We start from the raw sequence: 24634 nt of genomic DNA on the forward strand, positions 1-24634 counted from the left end.
ATATAGATTATTACATCCTACCGCGACAATAAATAGGCTTGCTTTATTCAAAATAAATTGAGAAGTTCGGTGTCATTTTCCACATAAACTAATCTATAATGACATATTTGGTTCCCAAAAGTAAAAAACTTTGAAAATCAGGGCCATGATTCACAAACTCTCAAAAAAGACATCGCGGATGGATACGAAAATTCTGCATAAAGTGAAGCAAAGAAAATCAAAGTATTGCTAGCTCTGCAAGTCGATCTTTAATTATACAGTGCAGTTCTTTATTCTTTGATGGTGAGCTTATATTTATTGTGTATTGCAACATTAAAACAACGAATAACACTCCTGTTTCAATCATATTCAAAAGTGTGTTAAATGTTAATTCAAAATTACTTTTTTAATGTAAATTTGAAAAGTAACGTTCATTACACCTTTTTAACGTTAACATGATTAAAACAGGGGGTTTTCGTGAATTTTTTAGCCGGGCTCTGCTGAAAGCAGAGTCCTGGCTATAGGCAGGCAAGTCGCCAATGTTACTATAAATAGCACAAGTAAACAAAAAACCTAACAGAGTCAAAGTAAAAAATTTCCGCTATACCAAATAGTTACACAAAGAGCCACGTTTTGTCAAAAGTTTTGGCATTTTGTTTCTTTTATTCTAATTTCGAGAGAATTGTCTATCTTTTTTAGTTTTCTTATTAATAACTTGTTTTAAAAACAAGACTATGCATTTTTGATACATACAATGCGCATGGATTTTTATGAACTACTTTGCTGCGCGTTTAAGAAATGGGGATTGAATATATAACGCTTGTTGCAAAATTCAAGGCAATAACTGTTGAACTTTTTTCTACTAGACAGATATATTTTTGTTTATAGCTGCTTACAAAATTTGGTCGCTCTCTGACGCTTTGCCGACATTAAAAGCATAATTATGAGAGAGAGAGAGAGAGAGAGAGAGAGAGAGAGAGAGATTAATTTTCAGTCTTTACCACACAATATGCATAAAGACACACCAAAAGAGCCCGGCTTTCAGTACTTCAGTACTTTGATTTTAATTGCAATACGCTGAAATACACAAGATTACCAATTTATTTTACTCAATTTGGTATCCGGGAACAAATAATAAAGTACTGAACTATCCGACAATCTTGCCCAATTTGAATGAATATAGAATAATTGTAACAAGGTCTAACATGGGGCGCCGTTTTCATATTTTTGAGGTATTTTCTGATATCAGAAAATGATTTTTTGATATCAAGAATTCGAATTTCTGATATCAAAAAATCATTTTCTAATATCAGAAATTCGAATTCTTGATATAAAAAAAAATACGATCCATTTTTTTATATAAAAAAAATGATTTTGTGATATCAAAAAATCATTTTCTGATATCAAAAAATCATTTTCTGATATCAGAAATTCGATTTTTGATATCAGAAAATGAATTTTTGATATCAGAAATTCAAACTGGTTTTTTTTATATCAAGAATTATATTTTCTGATATCAGAAATTCAAATAAAATGGCGAATTAATTTCACATATTTAATGAATACTCCCTTGACCCAAAATTAAATTGCTGAACTACAGAGTCCAATTCGCTTTTAAATATTTGTTGTTTTTTATTTGAATATTTATTAAATGTAAAAATTTATTAAGTATTTTTGAAAATTCTGGTCTAATGTATTGAAAGCGCTAACTGTACGCCAGTATAATTCCTTTATATTATGCGACACCATCATTTTTTAAGGAAATCCATTTATTATTCAGAGCGAATCGTAAAGAAAGCAGTGCTAATCATTGTATATGTAGACAAACATGCCAATATGAAATCAGATTTAAAATTTGGCATACACTATTATTCTTAACAGGCATCTACAGGTTTGAAAGACAATTTTTTACAAATTACAAAAGTTGCATCACAGAAAGCATTCATTAAGTTGATAGTAATTTTATGTATGTCTTATTTTCTGATATCAAAAAATCTATTTTCTGGTATCAGAAATTACAAATGATTTTTTTATATCAAAAATGACTTTCTGATATCAAGAAAATCATTTTTTGATATCAAAAAATCAACTTTAATTCTTGATATCAAAAAATCTATTTGTGATATCACAAAATGATATCAATAATTATTTTCTGATATCAAGAATTCGAATTTGTGATATCAAAAAATTTATTTTCTTATATCACAAAATAGATTTTTTGATATCAAGAATTATTTTCTGATATCAATAATTCGAATTATTGATATAAAACATTTATTTTTTTTATATCAGAAAATACCTCAAAAATATTAAAACGGCACCTCATCGTCTAAAACATATATCATAGTATAATGATTTCATATTTATACCTTCTTAATTTCTCAGACTTTCTTCTGCTGTTGAATGTGAATAAAAGATTAATACACATTTTGAGGTGAGAATGAAACTGACAAAGTTAAGCTTTTGGGCAAGAGTTCTGACATTGAATGAAGAGTGGATGCCAAAGAAAGTTAATAAGACAGTCTTCTATTATTTTAATTTAAAATGTTCTCGAGGGAAGAATTTTTCTCTGGCCCCGGGGGGGGGGGGGGGGGGCGTTGGTTGGTTGGTTGTATGACATATATACTAAGGTCAGGCTATGGGACTCATGTGACCATTGAGGCCTGTGGGCCTCTTGTTTAATTATACAGTAGTTGTTAATATGTCAATAAATGAAAGAAATAAAATACTCAACTCATCTATGTTTTCATCATAGTCGTAATAATGAATTTTGAAGAGAATGAATTTTAATATAACATATCCAAAAAACATAATCAACATCGTAGCCATGTATGTTTTCAAACTTTATGCAAATAAAAAAAAATGATAAACACGAAGAGTGGGAAGACGTACCGTACATTTAAGCCAAAACTTGTCTAGTACAAGAAAAATATCAGCAAGCTAAGTTTATAAGTGAACTTGATTTAAAAAAAATTAGGATTATGAATTACTTATCAGAAGTCAACATCTTTTATCGAAAAAGATATACATATAAGTTACCTATTTCATCTCTCTTGTTAAAAATTGAAGTTATTGTCCTTTACAAAATTCAAAATTTTATGAATCAAAATCTGTACATGTATTTTCAATAATTTGAACCTTTATTGATAAAGAACACCATACACTCAACTGAGACTGTAATTATAGCATGAATCATACATCTTTTATATAAATGTAAACTATCATTTAGCAATATTCTCCCTTTTTCATGTTTTTTTAATGTTTTTGTTGTATATTTATTTCTTATTATTTTTTAGTTTATTTCGTTATAACCATTTTATGTCCAAAAGGGCACAGAATTTGTTTTAAAAAATCATATCTCTTCTGGGAAAGTATATCAACATCCCAAAAGGGAACTATGTGCATCGAATGGAATTTTCAACATTGTACAGATTAGGGGATGAAACACAGTTGATGATAAGGTGACATATATGACATCTGATAAAAATATTTATTTATAAGTATGTGTCCAGTTTGAATAAATTGAAAATATACATGTACTCAAATTATAGGCGTCGGAACCGCGCTGGGGGGGGGGGGGGCTTAGCCCCTCCTTACTTACTTTATTTGCAAAGTTAGACGTAAACATACCAAGTCTAGCCCCCTTTTCAAGTTGCTTCAGACGCTACTACAATATTTTAGCTATTTACAACATACATTTTTTTTTTGGGGGGGGGGGGGGGGCACTGAACTTTGAATACTTTTTTTTTATTGTGTTAAAAGTTTCACAGACAACTTTTCTTTACATTCATATTAATATTCCAACCATCACGAAAATCTGCATAAAGGACTTGTTATATACTAAAACCGAGAGAAGTTTCTTTGTAAAAAATAATGCACTATATTATTTTTTTTTCATAAAAAGGGGTGTGTTATATATCGACCGAGTCCTGCTAACTTTAACATCATGTCATGGCTATATTTTAAAGGACTTAAGACTTTGACATACTTGTTAAACTTTATCTTGTGAAAACATTTTTAATGCCGAATTCAAAATATGCACGATTGGTATTTCTACATTTGGTTTCTACTTACCCCTTTACTCTTCATCATTCACAATTGGCCTATTTTTTTCTTTGTTGTATATAGACTTTAACAAAATAAAGCCAATAAGGTCATTTTTATTCGTTGTTTTTCAACACTGACCGACCCAAATTTTCAAGAAATTTGAAGAAAATAATGTTTGTGAATTAGGTGAATCGATTTGACCAAACTATCATATCATTCATTTGAAAAGATTGGCATGATTAAAATATGAGAAAATGAGATTTTAACAAGCTTTAAAGGCCGAACATTTTACAAACGCCCCCTTTTTTACCTGTACAAACTTCAAAAAGATGCCGCTTGTCAATCAAGTTTGAAACAATAGCACCCAGTTTGATTGACGTGATCGTCCGAGCGTGATCTTGCCAGGTCCGTGGATTTCTGTTTACTAGCAATTAACAACGTTATCTTTGATATCTTCCGTCATGTATTAAAAGGGGGATTAAAAATTTTTAACATTACCAGTATTAACATCTATACTACTATATTAAAATAATAGACTCGAATTTTTAGTCTTTAATACCGAGAAATCGGAAGAATACTGTCTTTTGTTTTATATATTTTAAACATCTTTGGTACTTGAAGATTACCAATTTGTTTTTATTTTTTCTCAGTTAAGCTTCGCTAATTAATAATCAACGAAAATTCCTCAAAAAATCCCGGAAATCACCTGGATTTTTTGGATTTTACAATCGTGCACTTGCGCAATACATTCACACTAACGGGATCTTTAGTTTATATTTGTTTCCACAATATCACATCTGCCTGAATAAACTCAGAAATGATAATACAAATACGGGTAAATTTTCATTGGACTTTTGCTATATATTTTGTTCATATAAATTAATGATTTCTTATGAGAGAAAGTATAAAATAACAAATATACATTTCAACTAAGCACTTACTTTCATCTTCGTGATGACAAAAAATATTTGATTACATGCAAAAATGTTACATTATATTTGTTAGGAGAGTGAAGATAGAATATGTTTTATCGTAAAAATGAATAATGTCCTACAGGCCCAGTTTTACAAAGAATATACGATTACGTGTACGTTGGTGAAAAGGTGTTGAGTTCTTCCATTCTATGGATTAAAATCTTTAGTTGAAAGGTATTTGCAGTCTCAAAAAGGTTTGTTGTGATGTATTTGACTGTTATTTTCAAGGCAACATCATTCATTAACTTTCTCCAAAATCGTTCCAGAGCGATTCTGCAATTTTCTGCTACTTTACGGGTATAAGTAAGGGAGGGGCTTTTCCCGAGACACAGTTAGGTTATTCAAACTAAGGAAAGTGTAGTGAAATTAATAGCATTATTGTAGGCTTATAGCTTTGTTATGTAAATGTCAATAATAAGGTGTATCGATGTACCTATTTCTAAATGTTCGATATGCAATGTCAACCCGTGCACACACGGGTCAAAGTCTAGTTGTTTATGAAAAATAATTATTCAGCAATTGAAAATACGCAATTTATATTTCAATCATGTTGAATGCATGTGATCTGATAAATTCTACGAAGATGCATGAGCAGCTCCAAAGCACATACACTCTTCTGAGCTACTAAAGCTGTATTTACTGGTAATACACTCAACTGGAACTGGTTGCACGAAAACGTCACTCCACGGAAAACGAACTCCATTAATTGTCACCGTGTAATGGCTACCTTTACATTCCACATTCCAATTGATCGTATGGTTTTCTTATACAATTATATTTATTAAAATTACCTTCCTAAACAATGTCAAGGGCTAAACACAATGTACGGACTTATATTTTTAAAGCAGAATTAATTTGCTGAATTTTTTTCAATTGAACTTTACACATGTGTGCTTAGAGAAAATTCGGACGACGCAAAACATTTCTGTATAAATTCGATTCGTATGATCATTAGAACAATAACATATTCAAACTATGACCAATTCTGACTAATTATATATTTCCTGTGTATTAATTTGCTTCCTGTGTATAGTGATTAGCAGCGTTCACGACCGCAGGTAGACCGCATTTTAACAAGCTTCAAAAGAGGTATCGCATCTTTAAATCCGTGTGAAAATGTGAGTGTGTGGTTTTTTTTTATCTAACGACCCGAATGGGGGGGGGGGGTAGTCTTAAAAAGCAACTAATAAAAAAATAGACTGATGGAATTACATGTATATTGGTAATGATGTTCTCATACTTAACTTGTACAATGGGGAATAATTTAAAATGCCCTGGTGTTCTGAACTTATTACTTGTGTGAATACCCGACGCATTTTTTGAACATACATGTTTGCGAGTCATTGTTCTTTAACCAAGTAGGCCAGACACACTTAGGGGACCCACATTTTATAACCAAATTGTTCGGGAAGTCCCCTTATAATTTAAAATCAATGATAATATGCAAAGCACGAAATGCTTAACAATGGTATCAAAAGATTTTAAATGCGTACTCATCAAATGTATCTAATACACACTTCAACGGGTTCAGCAAAATGAGCTTTTGGGGGCCTACTTGTCAGATTTGTACATTGTTGTACATTGTTATACAACGGGTGTATTTGCGATACAAGAATCTGAACACATGGAGGATAATGAAGCTAGGCCATTGGCTTTTTCTGATTTCATTGCAAGATGCTATGCCTTTAAAACACGCACAGTTAGAACCCCCCCCCCCCCCCTAAAAAAAAGTGTGCACATTGAAGGACACAAACAAGGAACTGGTCACTCCTCTCCCCGCCAAAGAAACGATGGGAGTTTTATCTGGGGAATGAAAAAAAATACGTGTCGATTTTTTTTTTAATTTGTGCCTCTGTTTTTTTAAGATAATGTTTTAATAAAAAACAATAATGTTTTGATAAATAAAATTTGAATAGTACTAGTATTGTTTTTTAAATTTTTTTTTGAGTTTCTTTTCTCGAAAATGGCTCAGATAACCAAGTCTGTTCATATGTTTTAGATGCGTCAGATGCATTAATATTTCAGTTATCGGTTTTTGGAAAGTTTTGCGTAACATGACTACAAGTATACTAGTAGTAGATTTATAATATTTGGCTTATATCTTTCTTAAGTTTAAGGATTTGCACTTTCCAATTACTGCTCTCTCTCTCTCTCTCTCTCTCTCTCTCTCTCTCTCTCGTTCATTCTAAACAAGCCATTCTAAAAAGGCTCTTTTATTTATAAAAAAAACCCAAACAAACGGAATCAAGATAATTTAATGATGTTGAACGCGTATTTTATCTATATATCAACTGTGTTTAATTTTAAATATTATTATCCAGCAAATCTTCCCAAGGCGGGGTCTAAGGAATAATTTGCTTGCCGTTGGGGGATGTCCGAGACTATGAAGTTTAAATTTTCTAGTTTGGACTCCCTCCTTCCTCTAAGTCCGCATGTGTTTTTTTTCTTCAGTGAATAGCATTAATCACCATATGTACTACTGTAATAATGTACTACTTAGTGTTTTCCATTAATGCTCTATTCACTTGCTGATGAAGTTTTCGTATCTTTTTTTCTGACGATGCTTCCATTCGAATAAAAGAAACACAGTTTTTCATAAATCTAGTTTATCTTTCATTAAAGCCAATACTTTCATTCCTACCACGGACAAACTTAGTTCCGTCTCAGACGTATTTCATGTGAAAAACTACATACGGAATCTAAGCCACGTAAAAAAGCAATCACGAGCCAGGTTCATGATAATATTATGTACATGTATTTGGTATACGTATTGTTGTCTCTGTAATTAAACCTCGTACAATGCTAAATAGTACGTAAAGATCGAACGAAAGATTTGAATGGTACACCTGGAATTTTGGGTATACACTTCCTGCTGTAAACTCATATAAACCAATCGAAATCCCCTGCTATCGGACTCTGTGAAATGGATCGGTGTGTGCTTGTTTACGCTATCTTGGCGGTTCTTCTTGGATTTTGGCCGCATGTCTTAGAGTCGTAAGTTTCTATAATTACTTGTACTTATTTATCGCCTACGTAAATTCAGTTACCAATATAAAAATGTAGGTAATATTTGTCTAAATAGTGGTTGGTTAATAAATTGGTGTAACTTTACGGGGAATCAGCTTTTATATACAACGTGAAAAAAAGAATGTGTTGTTTTTTTTCGGAAGAATAAAACATCTAAATTTGCATCATTAATTTCATTAATTAACACCGCACTACTTAGAAGTATAATAGTTTAAATCTTGAAATGGGTGACGAAAATGACTACGACAAGTATAGGAATAATAACAAATTCTGCTGCGGTATTAACACAGAAACTAACTACATATTGACAAAAATGATTACAAAAAGAAATTTTATCATTTATAAACAAACTGATTAAGTGACTGTTTGAAAATCATTGAAATATGAAGAGCATTAATATTAATGTTTGCTTGAAATGTTTTGTTATCTGTTTAATAGTTTGTTTATAATCTTAAAGTTTGGGTAATCTACATAATTAATAATTTAAACTTTTATATGTTTAATTTGTTAAGATGCAAAATGATATCGCACGTAAGATATCCTAAATAACATACATTGTGTATAAAACCATCACGAGGAAAATAGTTGTCATTTGTAACAATGCTGCTTGATTGATTAGATATTTTTTATATTTTTGTTTATTTTCTTTTATGAATATACTTTTGTATATATACAATTTGTTAAGATTTTCATAGAATGATTCAATATCATCAGGTTTGGCGTGTGAAAAAAAACTTCCCTTTACAACCCTGAAAGAAAAGGGATGATATTTTGTTGAAAACAAGGGAAACTTTTCTTAAATGGAAGATAAGAAGCTTTTTATACTGAGATAATCAACAACTTATGTATTTATCATTCACTGTACGTGTAGTAAGAACGCAACAAATTCACATAATTTGACTAAGAACGCCAAAAATATTAGGTTTACTTTAATTTTGTACTGAAGAAAAAAAAAGATTTTCTTATTTACTGTAGATCTGGGTGAACAAAATGCAATGCATTAAACTATACGTAACAACATCGATTCCTAGTGTTATCACAAATACACTGGAAAATGGAAATATCTAATTGTATTTTCGCTCTATAGAAAATCAGACCGAGATAGCGGTATGATAAGATATACATAAAATAGAACTTTCTAATAGACTGGTATTAGCGGGATATTCAATTATTCGTTGACTTTGTGATGAATTTGCTAGATGCATGCATTAAGCTTGCTAGATCACGTGACGATAATATTTCAAAAGGGGCGTTTACTATTATCCATAAATTACCAGGACGTTTCAAAGCAATGGAATACAATCGCATATAATCTGATGGGGAAAACACTCATTAATTCGTAAAGTGTCATCCATTTATAACGTCATTTATAGTTTCGTTATGGGAGTTTTCCTTTATTTCATAATTTTTACAGCTGCGTCATCACTGGTGTCCCGATTTTGAATGCAACATGACCAGGCCCGAGTTTGTAGCAAAGACCCTCCCCAAATGTATATCTATCCTCGTAATTAAAAAATAAAAAACTAGCCTTGGTGAGACCCCCGGCCCCGGTAAGACCATCTCACCTTCTGGAAATATTGTTGAATTGTAATTTTCAATGGTAATTTTAAAATTCAATCCGATTTAATTTCCTTTGTTGGTAAAACCGCTTAAAAATAGAATTTCTCTTTTAATGACAGCGTACCCCATTCACTGAAATCATATTTTCGGGTATGGTTCTGTAACCATCGGGACGGAACATGGGGAACAAATTAACATTATAATAAAAATAACAACATATTTATCAGCAATCAATAGACAAAACTTAAAAAAGCATATGCCGTTCTTAAATATATGATCATGTAAGTATATTATTGAAAACAAATATTTGCGTTACCAATAATCGTGTTGGTTGAATACAGTTAAATCATGATCATAGGTGTACAAATTTTCCTGTGTTGATTGCATTCGTTGTAGTTTGAAGAAGATATAGAGCACTAAATTGTCTTATTGGAAGAATCAACTTCATTCATATTTTCAAATTTTTACGGAAAATATTTTGTAAAATGATACAATAACCAAAGTGAAAGTCTATTTAGGAGCTGGTTTCATTTACACTATTCTGTCATCGAAAGAGTTTCATCAACAAAACAAAAACAACTAGTCAAAGTCTCTAAAAATAAATATTTCTTTTCTAATTATTAAAAATTTTAATATTGACGATATCCTATTAAAATACATATATGTTAATCTAACCTTTTACTCGTAACAAAATGTTCCTTGGTTGCTATATAATAATCTTATTACAGTACGTATCACGACTGTTGTACATGTGGCTAATGACCATTAGGTATCTAGGCCATGCCTTGAATAGATAGTTGTCTATGACATTGTGTCTATACCGGTATGAATATGTTTTTGAGAAACACATATTTTTATTAAACAACATCCGGAAATAACAGAATAAGAGAGGAAATTCCCACCCTATTCCTACCAAGCGGTTTTCCCAAAACTCTACCAGGGCGCTCTCACTCATAAGACATATAAAGCTCATGTTGTAAAGAAAATTTAATAAAGTATTAAAAAGAAACAACGTTTTTAAAGAAATAAAAAGGTGGAGTTTGCCAACAAATATAATAGAACGTAACAGTTTTAATTTTGGTTGTTGGGCAAAAAACCTGAATTGACAATAATAAACATTTCCAATTTGAATTTTGTGCATCACCATGTTTTACACAAATTCCAAAATCTTTCCTGTCGTCGAAACTATTCCATCGACCAGCCTTTATTGGGGACGATGGTTATTTGCTCTGATTTTCACAATAATATTTCTTAAGTTTCTGAGTAATACACCCATAAAAATAAATATTTATTCAAACACAGCCTTTGTTTTTAAAATTCTTTAAGTGATACCTAATTGAAAAAATACCTTCACAAACCGAAAACTGTGGGATTTTCTCAGACAGTATTTTATTTTAATTCACTTGTCTGAACTCTGTTGCCCTCAATAAGGAAAATAAGAAAAAATTGCAAAGTTCTCTGTGTTATTATACATAAGGAACCAATAAATGTACTTGATCATGCATTTTGCCTTCATAATCTGCTTCTTAAAATGAAAATTTCTTACTTCTCCATTATGATATTTATGTCTTTTTTAATCCTTACTATTATAATATTTGAATTTTAGTTCTTATTAAGTACTAATACTAATTTTGTTTTTCAATATAATTACGATATCGAATACATGTACATTGTGTATAGCAGCTCTTTAATTACAAAGGGTAGACGATCATTAGATTACTCGGTCTGTCTCGTATATAATGTTACAGAAATGGACAAGCAGACATGATTTGAAGTGAATAACTAATGACAGGAAATGAAAATACCAGACAATAATTCCTACCAAGAGGCTTTGTTTCTATCTTTCAACATTGTTCAAGATGTCACTAGATACCTTCAGAGCATACAAGTTTATAATACTTTTTAATTTGCATGTTCTAAATGATAAAAACATCTATCAATACTGTAAATGGTAGCACTAGGATATAAAAAGCAAGAAAGCAATAGGTATATGCAAACAGTTTAGTAAAATTGAAGGATTAACACTGGAATTTGAACATCAGACTCTGTTATTTCTTTCCCCAACGTCTGTGTGTGACATTGCACTCATCCACCCAACATAACATTTTAATTAACACTTTATTATTACCCATTTCTTGGAATAATTACTAGTAAACCGAATATTTTATTTCATTGGTCGAAAACACATTTCCCTATAGAAAGGAAGGTTAAGAAGCAAAGACATCAGTTATATCTTATTAAAAAGTTAAAAATATTGTGTTGTCAATTCAAGGAAATTAATGGACCCCTATGTATATGGTACCGTGTGTGACCTATTGGCCTGACCTTGCACTCGTCCATAGGTAAGTTAAAGCCTAATACCGTACCCCGCCTTACCGTCACCAAATCTGAGAATTGACCTCAAATCTATGTTCTTTTCCTGGAAGGATTTCAGTTGGTTGAGGACTGCGTTGAGTGATTTGAAATATTGGTCACAGCGGGGTCAGAAAGTGTTGAAATCTAATGCATTTTTACATAGTTTTTCTATTTTTTCGAAAAGAGCATATAAAAAAGATATTAATATGAACTTGAAAATTTTTAAATCCCAGTGACAAATTCCAATGCAATTTACAGTATACATAAAAAATATTCGCCTCCAATTTATTTTCGCCCCTTTTGCCTCCATAACTGGCAAATTTAAGACTTGATGAATTTTTGTTTTCAAATTATCTCTTTTAAAATATAACTATGTCTTGGCGACCTGACGAATTCGAGACGGGGCGAAACTGTTTTCAAGAGGAGCGAAAATCACACAGGGCAAAAAATAAACCCGTATATAGATTACGTGATGCCATATACAGCTATTAAAGAAAATGTGCAGTTCAACAATTCAATTCTTTCGCATTGACAATAATTATATAATTGTATTTTCAGGACAAAATGTACAAAGAAAACCATGTATTATGCAGCACAGCATTACTGCGCCTCGAGGACTCTGTGGTGGTGGTAGGTAGCAAAAATTCCATTGACTTAGTACTTGTATACAATAATCTCATTTTGGTATTTCATAATTCAACAAGCATCTTATTTTGACACTAATATAATGCCAAGTTAAACAAGAAGTGTTTTTTCCGGCTTTTAGACATTAAATGTGGAAGAAATCATTTCGGGTTTTTACTTTTATTCATTTTTGGACGTTTGCATAACAGACCCAATTGAGCTTTAATTTGTCTGCAGTACTTCTGCAGTTCATGACTAGATAATATAGATAATTCTGTTTAGTAATGTACATTACTTATTCGTTACTATTAACTGAGCCAATCAAGGCCCTACCATTTTATGATGCTACCCCAAACTTTGGTGTATGAATAACAATATTAAGTGTATTTAGTGTATTTGAAATCTGTCACGAGAAACCTTTTGGCTGACCAGTTCAGATCTTAATTCAAAAGATATCAAAATAAAACAATTTTCCCCCTAAACTACGTATTCCTTTATAAGATTAATATTGGAATTGGAAACACACTGTTGTTTTATCTATGTTGTTGCTGTTGTTTAATTTAATGCATTAATATCTAAACTATTAATTTCGGGTTCACATTAAAAATATTTCAAAAGTAATTTAATATTTGAACCTCGTCGATCATTTCAGTTTCAAAACGAAGTCCTGCCTGTCTCAAAACTCTCTGACCTGTTTTCTCTTGTGGTTCCTTGCACTGCGTCATCAGAAAGGGCATTGCAAGAAACCGTTTGTATCAGACCATTTAGTTTAACAGTGCATTCCTCCAATCCATTAGTGCCATTTTAGAACTTATAACTGTATACACACATCTTACAGTGACTCGAGTGGATACAGACGTATATCAGTTTACGAAATCTCGACCGTCTGCTGCCCGGGCTACATTGGCTCTAACTGCGAGACCCGTAAGAATGCTTTTTGAATCTTATATTTCTTTGACAAGTAGATCAATATACATGTATACAATGTTTTAATTGGAATTTTTTCTTCCAGCGATATGTAATCCTCCGTGTGCCAATGGGGGAACCTGTGTTGCTCCGAACCAATGTTCCTGTCCTTCTATAGTTGGAGGAAATAATTGCCAAGAACGTATGTTGCATTTAGTGTTGTTTTCGGCGCGTGTCATCTGCACCAAATCAAACATACCGCACATTTATAAAATTCAAAGCATGCGATTTTAAACCAACCTTAAAAATCTTCCATCTGTTATGGCAAAAAGGGTTGGAAATCAAGCAACGGTGACTTTTTGATTCTTGTTATCAATTTATTTGATTGTCTGCATAACTTGAACTACCTCTCAGATCTCAAGAAATAATCTTAATACACTCATATTCACCATTTGTCTTACTTAAACGTCTAAAACCTAATTATTTGTATATTGATATTTTAGCGGTCACGTGTTCGCATTTACAACCTTGTTTCCCCGGGACATGTAACGGTAGCTCTTGCATTTGTGATGAAGGTTTCAGTGGAGCATCCTGTCTTCAAAGTAAGTATATGTTACAATCTATAAAAAAATACAACGTTACGATAGAAATTACAGCAATTCTCACAAACGATGAATTGTTTCTTTTTAGTGGAAAGTCCGCAAACGGCAACGTTGTCAAGATTTAACGCCACCCTAAAGAACGTCAAGAGATCAGATAATCGCCAGCTGTACCAATATAACGCCGACGCTTTCTCTAGCTTTGAATTACTGTGGGTGGGCCGGAAGAGTTACAACTACTTCCTGATTGATTTCGAGGCAATCTACAATCCCAACATTCCCTACCCGCCGTCTTACATCAACGGCTCAGCTTTTGGCATCATATCAACGCACAGCCGTGTTATTCTCTCAAAAATCGGTCGAGGAGGAAGTACGGACTTAACTATCTACAGTTAATTGTTCATTTAAAAAGATTGAAATCAGTTTTAGTTTTAAATATATATTTTTATATCGATTTTGAAGTTTAATTCAATATAACTATCCAAAATATAATAATACAGGAAGAGAGATTAATCACAAATTCGTACAAGCTTTATATTTTGTACATATATAACGGATTTGTTGTCTTTAAAACAGCCGTTAGTCAAAACCTGTATCAAATGTATCTATTTCTAATTTCTGCCGATGTATCTCTGTTAGATTTAAGTTTCTTACATTGATTTTCAGGTGGAACCACTGACGTCAGTCTGAACACGACCCTCCCGTGTCCCGTGTCCTACAATGACACGTCACCGTCCACTGAGGTGTACAGGTGCCACATTTCTTACGATCAGTTTGACAGAACCTTGGAGGACGGCGATAAGTATGTAAATGTTAATACAGTCATACATCCTCCCCCCCCCCCCCCCTGAAAAAAATATTTTGAAAATCTTCAATTCTGTTTTAAAAATAATTGAAATGCTTACACTGAGTTCACAATCCTTTTTACCCACGTGTAAAGATGTCTGAAAAATGCAAAAACATTAGCTTATGTTTTTTTTTAGTTTAACCATTGAAGCCGTTGTTGAAACCGGCGGTTACAGAGATCTCTGGCACAATGGTCAGTTCTACACGCGGGAGAGTTTCAATCGGTCCATAACCAATACGCATATCAACTTTATGTTTGACTTCACTAAGCCTAAACACTGTTCTTACACTAACAATTGCTCCACAACAAATGATGTTCCTCTGAAAATCCCACTTGATGCATCCAAGGTATAATAGTGTGAAATAATATCAGAGGAAAGTAAAGCCCACCAGACAACATGTTCTGTATCATCACAGACAATTGTTGGTTTGGAAGGTTTTCTGTATATAGCGTTTTTCGATGTTTGAACTTCGTAATATATCAACGATGGTCTAAGTCTGGCGAACAGGACCTAACTATTCTTATTATTATTTATGCTTTGATATAAATGTAAATGTACAGTAATAATTGAAATAAAAGGTACGGACACAGTTATTTATTTATTTTTTATTTCATTTAAAGGATCCTTTCACCTTTGGCGTTGATGATTGGAGTGACATACCTTCTGGAATTGAGAAATATTTCCTCGAATTCCATCGAATGAGAAAAAGACTCCATACTCAAACCCTTACGGAGGAAGCTCCGATGAACCCATTCTATCGAGAGGCGAGAAATGAATCCAGTCTTCCGTTCCCCGAGTTTACTCCGCCAGATTCGGGCATTTACTCCGTAATTCTACAGGTCACGGATAAAGCAAACAATTCAGAATTTGCCAGACAGATCGTCATATATGACCCAAACTCTACTATCACAACAACTGGAGAAAACAACTTTCATGTATCCAGCGCGGAGAAAGAGAGCAATTATAACTGGCAATCCAGATGCTCTACCGTGCGAGTCACGTGGGAAAACTACTTTGAAAATTCGTTTCACATCGACAACCATTTCTTGCTCCCTGTAGAGGATTTTCCAACTCAGTTTCGAGGCGGCAACGTGGAGGAATTAAAAGACGAAATCGTGAAGAAGGTTAAAACTTTTTATGATGACCATGATGGAAAGAGAACAATCTCTGCCGTGAAACACGTGAATGGAATAACAGAATTTGAGTACTACTATACTTACATATCGTATTCAAAGTCAACCGGAAATGAAACACAGAATGAAACAAGCACTAATGGAATCATGATTTCGACTGAAACTCCTTACACAACGATGGCATCAACTGAAATTGCTACAAACATTGATAATTTTACTAAAAGTTTAAATAATACCGAAACAGATAATAACAGTAGTACTGTCGCCATGACTTCCGTTACCGTAGCAACAACTGGTGCCGTGACCACAGGTTCCCCTTGTTTGCCTACTCCAAACACGGGGAACACCGAAAACCAATGGATAAAGATTCAGAACATCTCGGGTGGTACACATACTATTGTACATCAGTGGGAGGATGGTGACAGTATAAACATTTCAGTCCGTGCCCGCGATATCGTAAACAACACCAAGGTTGCTTCCAGACTTGTAAGCTTTGACTCATCGCCCCCGTACTCAAGTGAAGCAGTATTCTCGAAAAATACAGGCAACAGAACATTCGAATTTTCCAGCAGGTTCAACCTTTTCCTTTTTTAAGTGCAAATATCGAAACATTCAATTAAGCAGAGTTTTACTAGTATATTTATTGCGCAATAAACGACTTTTTGATCGGAAGTATTTCTTAATTAGAATAAGTAAATACTGTTAAAAATATTCTGCTCATATTTAGCAATGCTAAATACAGAATTCAATAACAATAATATCATACTTATCTTATATAAGCATAAGTTTTGTTGATTCAATAGTGTACGAACAAGAGCATCAGACAAGCACAGCGGAGTCCGACAATTACAATGGCGCCTGATAACGAACGGAGAGATATACGAGGAAGGGTACTTCATCAACGATCCAATTAAGGTACAGCCTTTATATTCAATGCAACTCAAATCAAATTGAATACATTAACTTGTTATATAGCGATTAAGTTGAGTGATTACTGGACAGTTGTCTCTGTGTTGCAGGCGGCTGACTGCATAGACTCTGAGAAATGCTACTGCATCCCCATGGGTGACTGCTTTAACATAGACATGGAGTTTGACTTTAACAACTGTTGGCTGGCCATTGACAAACCTCTATTGTCCAATGCGTCTTTAATTTTAGAACTCGAGGCATTCAATCAAGCCATGTTATCGTCCAATGTAACACGTTATAAGGTACATGTTACATGTCTTGATCTATCCGTTTCTTTTACTTATTTATCAACTATCACATGAACAAAATGATCTCACAAACTGAAATTCTAATATTTATATATAATTATGATTGTCTGTATTTCTAGCTGAACCATCTTACGTCATTTGATGGAATTGACGACAGTAAGTGAAATACCGATCATTCTTCATATTTAAAATAAGCAATTTATAATATCTGACATTATCAATTATGTGCAAGGCATTTATAAAATGCAAAAACTAACCAGAAATCAACAGAATTATGTATTACTAGTAATAATGATTCATCAAACAATACTTATCGACTTTGATTCACAAATCAAGACAGTACAATGCATTGTGAAATCAGCCTATTTCTGAAATCTGTTTGATGGAGATGGATTATCATACTGTGGTTTCATTAGTATTTAAGGATATCAATTTTCGTGGATAAAGTCAAAATCACAGTTTCAAGGATACGCGTAAAACTGTGGCCAACGACCATATCAATACAAATTGTTAGTAGAAATTGCAGTTCAATATTCACTTAATTTCATGGATAAAATTAACAACGAATTCAACGAAAATTGGTATTCAATGAATACCGATGAAACCACAGTACATATCTTAGCGATGTTGCACTCTTACAAATCTTGCAACTTAATATCATAAATTGTTGAGTTTGATTTCCATTGTAACCCACATCTGCAATAATTACCAGATTCATAGTCCATACAACTGAGCGGTAACAGTATGCTTTAATTGACTTTTACAGGTTCAGGGATCACAAATTTGAAGAGCGAGGATTTAGGGATCGGGATCAAGCTCACGTGGGACACTGTCCCGTCCTGTTACAGAGTCTCCTACATCTCAATATTCCTGTATACCGACTGCGATAAATCCAAGCCCCCAAAGGAAATATCCCTCCCTACAGATAGAAACGAGTTAGAAATAACAAATCTGGAATCTGGAAAAGAATTCTGTATCGAGGTCATTTCAAATAGTTCGGGAATCGCAAGTCCCATTGTGAGCAAATTGACCTTTAAAACTGCAGCTAACATCCCTATAGCTATGATTGCGGCTGTCAGCGCAGGTACGAATACAACACCGAAAGTTTGGTAAAATAAATGATATAAATATGTTATTTTCTTTTACAAACGTATTTCTTTATATCCTGTAGAAAAATAAAAATATCATTACATCCATTATTAGTATCTCATAGAATGTGTTGTGTCTTTCAGTGATCGCCATTTTACTAGGAATTATTGTTATCTTCGTCATCCTCTGGAGAAACGGACACGTGAAGCCGGAAACAAAGCGGAGACTGACCATGTACCTTAAGAGACCGGTGACCTTGATGCAGGGTTTGAGAAGGGTAGGTACAAAGTGTGCCTGTGTGTGCGTGCATGCAGTTGTGCTTGTTTGAGACAGAGACAGAGGCAGAGAGGGGGATATTTGGGGGGGGGGGTGTATGATGTAAATGACCTACCACGTTCTGTATGTCTATCAATAAAAATTATCATTATTAATGTTAAGATTACATTGTGTATAAGACGTCAATTCGTAGCAAAAGTTTATATTAATTAAGTGCGATGCTGTGTCGTCGATAAATAGTTGTGTTCGTAATATAGATTGGTCAGGTTCATCATTTGGTGGTCAGTTAGGTTTCTGCAGTAGAAAAATTACTACAGTCTAATAAATGATTTATACATTTCATAAAAAATACTGATATATAAACTTTTTACATACAAAAAAGATTGTTTTTGCAGTCAAACCATGTTGATGTGAATGTTTGTTTTATTTTACAGCAAACGGGGTTTTACAGTGGTAGGTTCCAAGACGAGGACATCTACGACTTTGGTAAAATGGTGTTCTCTGAAAACGAAGGATGGTTGTATGGATTTGACGATATTGACCTGAAGGGAAAATTAAAATCCGGAGGATTTGCCGATATCTACCTAGCAAAGATTTGCAAAAAGGATATGGCGGTGGCCAAAATTCTCAAAGGTTGATAAAATGCCTTTTTTTTGTTTATAATTGATTTTGCATGAATTTGATTTTGTTTAGGCTTTTCTCAAAATATTGTTCAGTCAATTTAATTCTCTTAATGTATTTGAACAACATGTTGAAAAAAGTAATTATCTATCTTAAGAGACGTTATAATTTTCTTCAGGTACTTAATATAGAGAGGTTGATATAAACATGTGCAATTATTTATGATTTACTGTTGAATGAACGTTAACATGGTATATTTAAGAGCGTACTGGCGTTCGACCAGTTCTCGCCAAGTACCATTGATCACAAATGAGTTGTTAAGTAATTTTTCGTATATATTATTTTGTTTTGATGAAATAACGTAACAATGCACCGGCGAGAAACGGTACTTGGTGAGAACTAGTCGCACGCTAGCATATACATGTATTCTCTTTTGAGAAGTGGACAGGCATAGTGGATGTAGGCTATGCCTGTCCACTTCTCAAAAGAGAATAGCCAGTATATAGTGCACTGTATTTCATAATTATATTTTTTTGGTTGCAATTAGATTTCGTCGATTTTGTTTTCATAATACGAACATTCAATGATTAACCCCCCAAAATTGACAGTTTATCAAAGTTTTATTTATATTCAATAAATCTTCGGAAAGTGTTTTACTTATTTTATCGATGACGTCACAATAACTTGTCTTGTTTCACAGAGGACCACACTGAGGAGGATCGTCTGGTCCTCCAGGCAAAGATCAGCTTCTTCGCTACAGAGGTCCCTCCCCACGACAATATCATTCAGTTCCTCGGCTCCGTCCTCAATCACCCACTATGTAAGCATTAATTGGATTCATATACCTTAATCTAAAAAATTTAGAAATGCTTATTATTTAAATGAAATAGTACATCTGTTTTTTTTTGCAAAAAGGAGGGGGGCTTTCTTTGATCTAACCTGATTTTTTAACCTTGGTTACCATAGTTGGTCCCTATATGTTACTGGAGTACTGTGAGCTGGGGCCGATGAGAGATTGGCTGGTTGAACACAGAAATAAAGTGAACGATGAACTGATTACGGAGTTTTGTAAACTGGTCCAAGGAATAGCAAAAGGAATGGAGTGTTTAGCGATCAAAGGGGTAAGAACAAACTGCTGATCAATGTGAGGGTTTTTTTTAATTTTTGTAAAATTTTCTTTAAGAAGTAATCAAAATGTATTTAGACCCATGTTTGCCATTAAGACGCATGTTATTCACATCATCAAAATGCAACACAGGAATTAGAGTTTTATGAACTGATATTAGCTCGGCACATTAGGATTCGAAGTTGAAAAAAAAAATAGATTATGGTTAAATATGGTTCAAAGAATGATTCCTTAATGATTATATAATTTTTAACATTGTACGACTGTACGATTTAATATTAAAATAGTCATTGATGAAACATGATGCTTTGGACTATATGTTACAAAATTGAGTCGTTGTGTTATCATAGACAAAGACCATGGAATATATAATTATGAACTGATATTAGCTCGGCACATTAGGATTCGAAGTTGAAAAAAAAAAATAGATTATGATTAAATATGGTTCAAAGAATGATTCCTTAATGATTATATAATTTTTAACATTGTACGACTGTACGATTTAATATTAAAATAGTCATTGATGAAACATGATGCTTTGGACTATATGTTACAAAATTGAGTCGTTGTGTTATCATAGACAAAGACCATGGAATATATAAATATAGATTGTTATGCAAAATGCTTTATCTGTGATATTGATTGCTTAACCTAGATTGTTCATAAAAGACTTGCTACAAGAAATGTTCTTCTGACCTCACGCCTAGTTCCAAAAATAGTAGGCTTTGGACCGACACCGGAAGAAGGAAAGAACGAGGTAGACAAGAAGGGTGGCAAGGTAAGCAGTATAAAACTATATGTAATCTTTTTCCTCCCTTGCTTAGTATGTTCTTAAGGGCAACTGTATATTTTCAGAATCGAAAACCTATGAAGTGGCTCGCTCCGGAATGTTACGAATTTATGCAGAACTGTACCACAATGAGTGATGTGTGGGCCTTCGGTGTTGTTATATGGGAGACATTTAGCACTGGTAAGTGTTGTTTTAAAACAGTTTCTACAAAACAAATTTATATATCTTTTTAAGATAGTTAATGAAAGCTTCTTTCGTTATTCTTTTTATAGGACAGAACCCATATCCTGGAATGGATGCGAAAATCGTTCCAATGAAAGTAAAGAGCGGGTATAGAATGAGTGTACCAGAGTTTTGTCCAGAAACGTAAGTGTATGAGAGGGTAAATTCTTAAAATCGTTTAAAGTAAATTTAAGATATTTATATAATTATCATTTCCTGATTGACAGTCATGGATCAATAATGGAAAAATGCTGGGCAACCAAACCGAAGGATCGACCGACGTTCACCAACATTGTAACACTGCTGGACAGCTATTACGATGCACGGTACCCGTGTGACTATGAGATTGCGGACACCGTATAGTTATTGATAAAATCCAACATTTGACTCCTTCTTAATAAGTGTTCATGGACGATATTTTTTTTTGGCTTGGGCTATTGACTTCAGGGTGAAATATTGCTTGTTTTATTTATAACACAATATTTTTTTTTATCAAATTCACATTTTGTCAAAACATCAAACCGTTTGTATTTACATGTATTTTAAACATTTACTTTAGTACATATTTTTATGTATTGTCAAGATTGATCCATTAGTGAGGAAAGATAAAGTGTCCTATTGACCACTTCTTAAAGATTATACTTGTTGATGCGAAGAAAACAAATGCCATATTTAATGAAGCTAAGCTTTATTAATATTTTTTGTTATCATTTTGTATTTATGATTGCAAATTATTGATAATAATTAGTATCATATATGTGGTTTTTTATTTTAGTATACATGTACTAACATTTATATTTTTTCACTTTTCGTCGAATACATGAAATAAACCTTTTTTCTGATTCTGTGACGAAATCCCAAATCATCGTAAATCAGTGTTCCACATACTGCAGGTTCAATTGTCGATTCTGATTTTCAATTTTGATTTACAGATAAATTGAATGTACATTTTGTTTACAAATATACTCTTTGAGCACTCAAAAACTATGCAGGGATTCTATTGTTGTGTGTTTATTTAAGCTTTAAACTGTTCCTTCGTTATTATTATTTACCATTTACTCTCTTATCAAACATACCGGAGACAATCATATTGTAAACAATAATTACTTAATAAAGCATATCAATGAAGTTATACAATCATGTATTTATTTTCATAGAAATAAACGTTTTAAACAAATTTTTTTCCAGCTAATAGGGTATCAACCAAAGATTGCAAAAAGAAAACTTGTTTAAGTAGAAGTTTGCATTGATACATTCGTTGTTCGTCCATTTGTTTTTCTTATTTAAAAATCCATCGATCGAAAACAAATACTATAAAAAAATCATTTTTAGCATATTATTGTTCTTCTAAAATGAAATTAAAACAGATGACTATGTTCAGACTATTGTGAACTAGTTTTTCCTCTCCATGTTAGTGTCCAATACCTATAACTATAGCAGGGTTTTTGCCATGTTCAATTCTTAATAGCAGCTGCTATGGTTGGGATCCTGACTAAGCTCCTTTTAAATGCAAGAAAGTAATAATTATTATATATCATCTCGCAGGATGACACATACAATACATTTATCATAATAATATAAAAGAAATACCTAAACAGCATAAAGTATATGTGACATTCAAAGCATATTTGAAATACATGCATATAATATAAAGATAATATATATAAGTACATGTATGTAAACTGAAGATTCCATCTTGATTAAACAAATAAAAGAAAATGAAGGTACACAATTTTGTTTTACATGTATAACATATTGACACATATAGAAGATTCATTGAACTGTACATAAAATCTAAGATACTTATATACGTTATGTATTTGCTGTCAAAGGGGAAATCATTACACATCACACACTCACAGTTCTAGGATTCCCCTATAGCAGCTCCACTAGCTAAAGAGACAGACACTCCAGTAGCGTGAGTTATGTAAATTTTTGTAGTTTTAAGATGAAAGGAAAAAGAGGAGAACAAACACATTATTGCTAGGCATCCAGGAGATTTATCTTGAATATAAAATGTAAACGCTTCAATGGCAAGATTGTGATACATTTTGTATCATTCATAAATAGCAACAGAATTTTCTCCCCCCCCCTAAAAAAGTGTGCACATTGAAGGACACAAACAAGGAACTGGTCACTCCTCTCCCCGCCAAAGAAACGATGGGAGTTTTATCTGGGGAATGAATAAAAATACGCGTCGATTTTTTTTTTAATCCGTGCCTCTGTTTTTTTTAAGATAATGTTTTAATAAAAAACAATAATGTTTTGATAAATAAAATTTGAATACTACTAGTGTTGTTTTTTAAAATTATTTTTGAGTTTCTTTTCTCGAAAATGGCTCAGATAACCAGTCTGTTCATGTGTTTTAGATGCGTCAGATGCATTAATATTTCAGTTATCGGTATTTGGAAAGTTTTGCGTAACATGACTACAAGTATACTAGTAGTAGATTTATAATATTTGGCTTATATCTTTCTTAAGTTTAAGGATTTGCACTTTCCTTGAATTACGAATCCAATTACTGCTCTCTCTCTCTCTCTCTCTCTCTCTCTCTCTCTCTCTCTCGTTCATTCTAAACAAGCCATTCTAAAAAGGCTCTTTTATTTATAAAAAAAACAACAAACGGATTCAAGATAAATTTAATGATGTTGAACGCGTATTTTATCTATATATCAACTGTGTTTGATTTTAAATATTATTATCCAGAAAATTTTCCCAAGGCGGGGTCTAAGGAATAATTTGCTTGCCGTTGGGGGATGTCCGAGACTATGAAGTTTAAATTTTCTAGTTTTGACTCCCTCCTTCCTCTAAGTCCGCATGTGATTTTTTTCAGTGAATAGCATTTATTACCATATGTAGTACTGTAATAATGTACTACTTAGTGTTTTCCATTAATGCACTATTCACTTGCTGACGAAGTTTTCGTATCTTTTTTTCTGACGATGCTTCCATTCGAATAAAAGAAACACAGTTTTTCATAAATCTAGTTTATCCTTCATTCAAGCCAATACTTTCATTCCTTCCACGGACAAACTTAGTTGCGTCTCAGATGTATTTCATGTGAAAAACTACACACGGAATTTAAGCCACGTAAAATAGCAATCACGAACCAGATCCATGATAATATTATGTACATGTAATTGGTATAAGTATTGTTGTCTCTGTAATTAAACCTCGTACAATGCTAAATAGTACGTAAAGATCGAAGGTACACCTGGAATTTTGGGTATACACTTCCTGC

The 24634-nt window shown here is 32.8% G+C and overlaps 1 protein-coding gene across 1 annotated transcript; it reads left to right on the forward strand.

The window, feature by feature from the left end:
- Positions 1 to 7864: 7864 nt before the first annotated feature.
- On the forward strand, positions 7865 to 22773 carry LOC128165701 (uncharacterized). Its single transcript, XM_052830480.1, has 21 exons — positions 7865 to 7994; positions 12501 to 12572; positions 13405 to 13490; positions 13579 to 13674; positions 13976 to 14074; positions 14163 to 14441; positions 14738 to 14873; positions 15055 to 15265; positions 15540 to 16624; positions 16856 to 16967; positions 17072 to 17263; positions 17389 to 17425; positions 18036 to 18353; positions 18502 to 18635; positions 19069 to 19267; positions 19956 to 20075; positions 20222 to 20376; positions 21037 to 21159; positions 21237 to 21351; positions 21444 to 21537; positions 21621 to 22773. Exons 1-21 carry the CDS (start codon positions 7924 to 7926, stop codon positions 21754 to 21756), a joined length of 3870 nt encoding a protein of 1289 aa, XP_052686440.1. The 5' UTR covers positions 7865 to 7923; the 3' UTR covers positions 21757 to 22773.
- The last annotated feature ends 1861 nt before the right edge of the window (positions 22774 to 24634 follow it).

Source organism: Crassostrea angulata, chromosome 10 (genome assembly GCF_025612915.1).
Source record: "Crassostrea angulata isolate pt1a10 chromosome 10, ASM2561291v2, whole genome shotgun sequence".
Taxonomy (NCBI): Eukaryota; Metazoa; Mollusca; class Bivalvia; order Ostreida; family Ostreidae; genus Magallana; species Magallana angulata.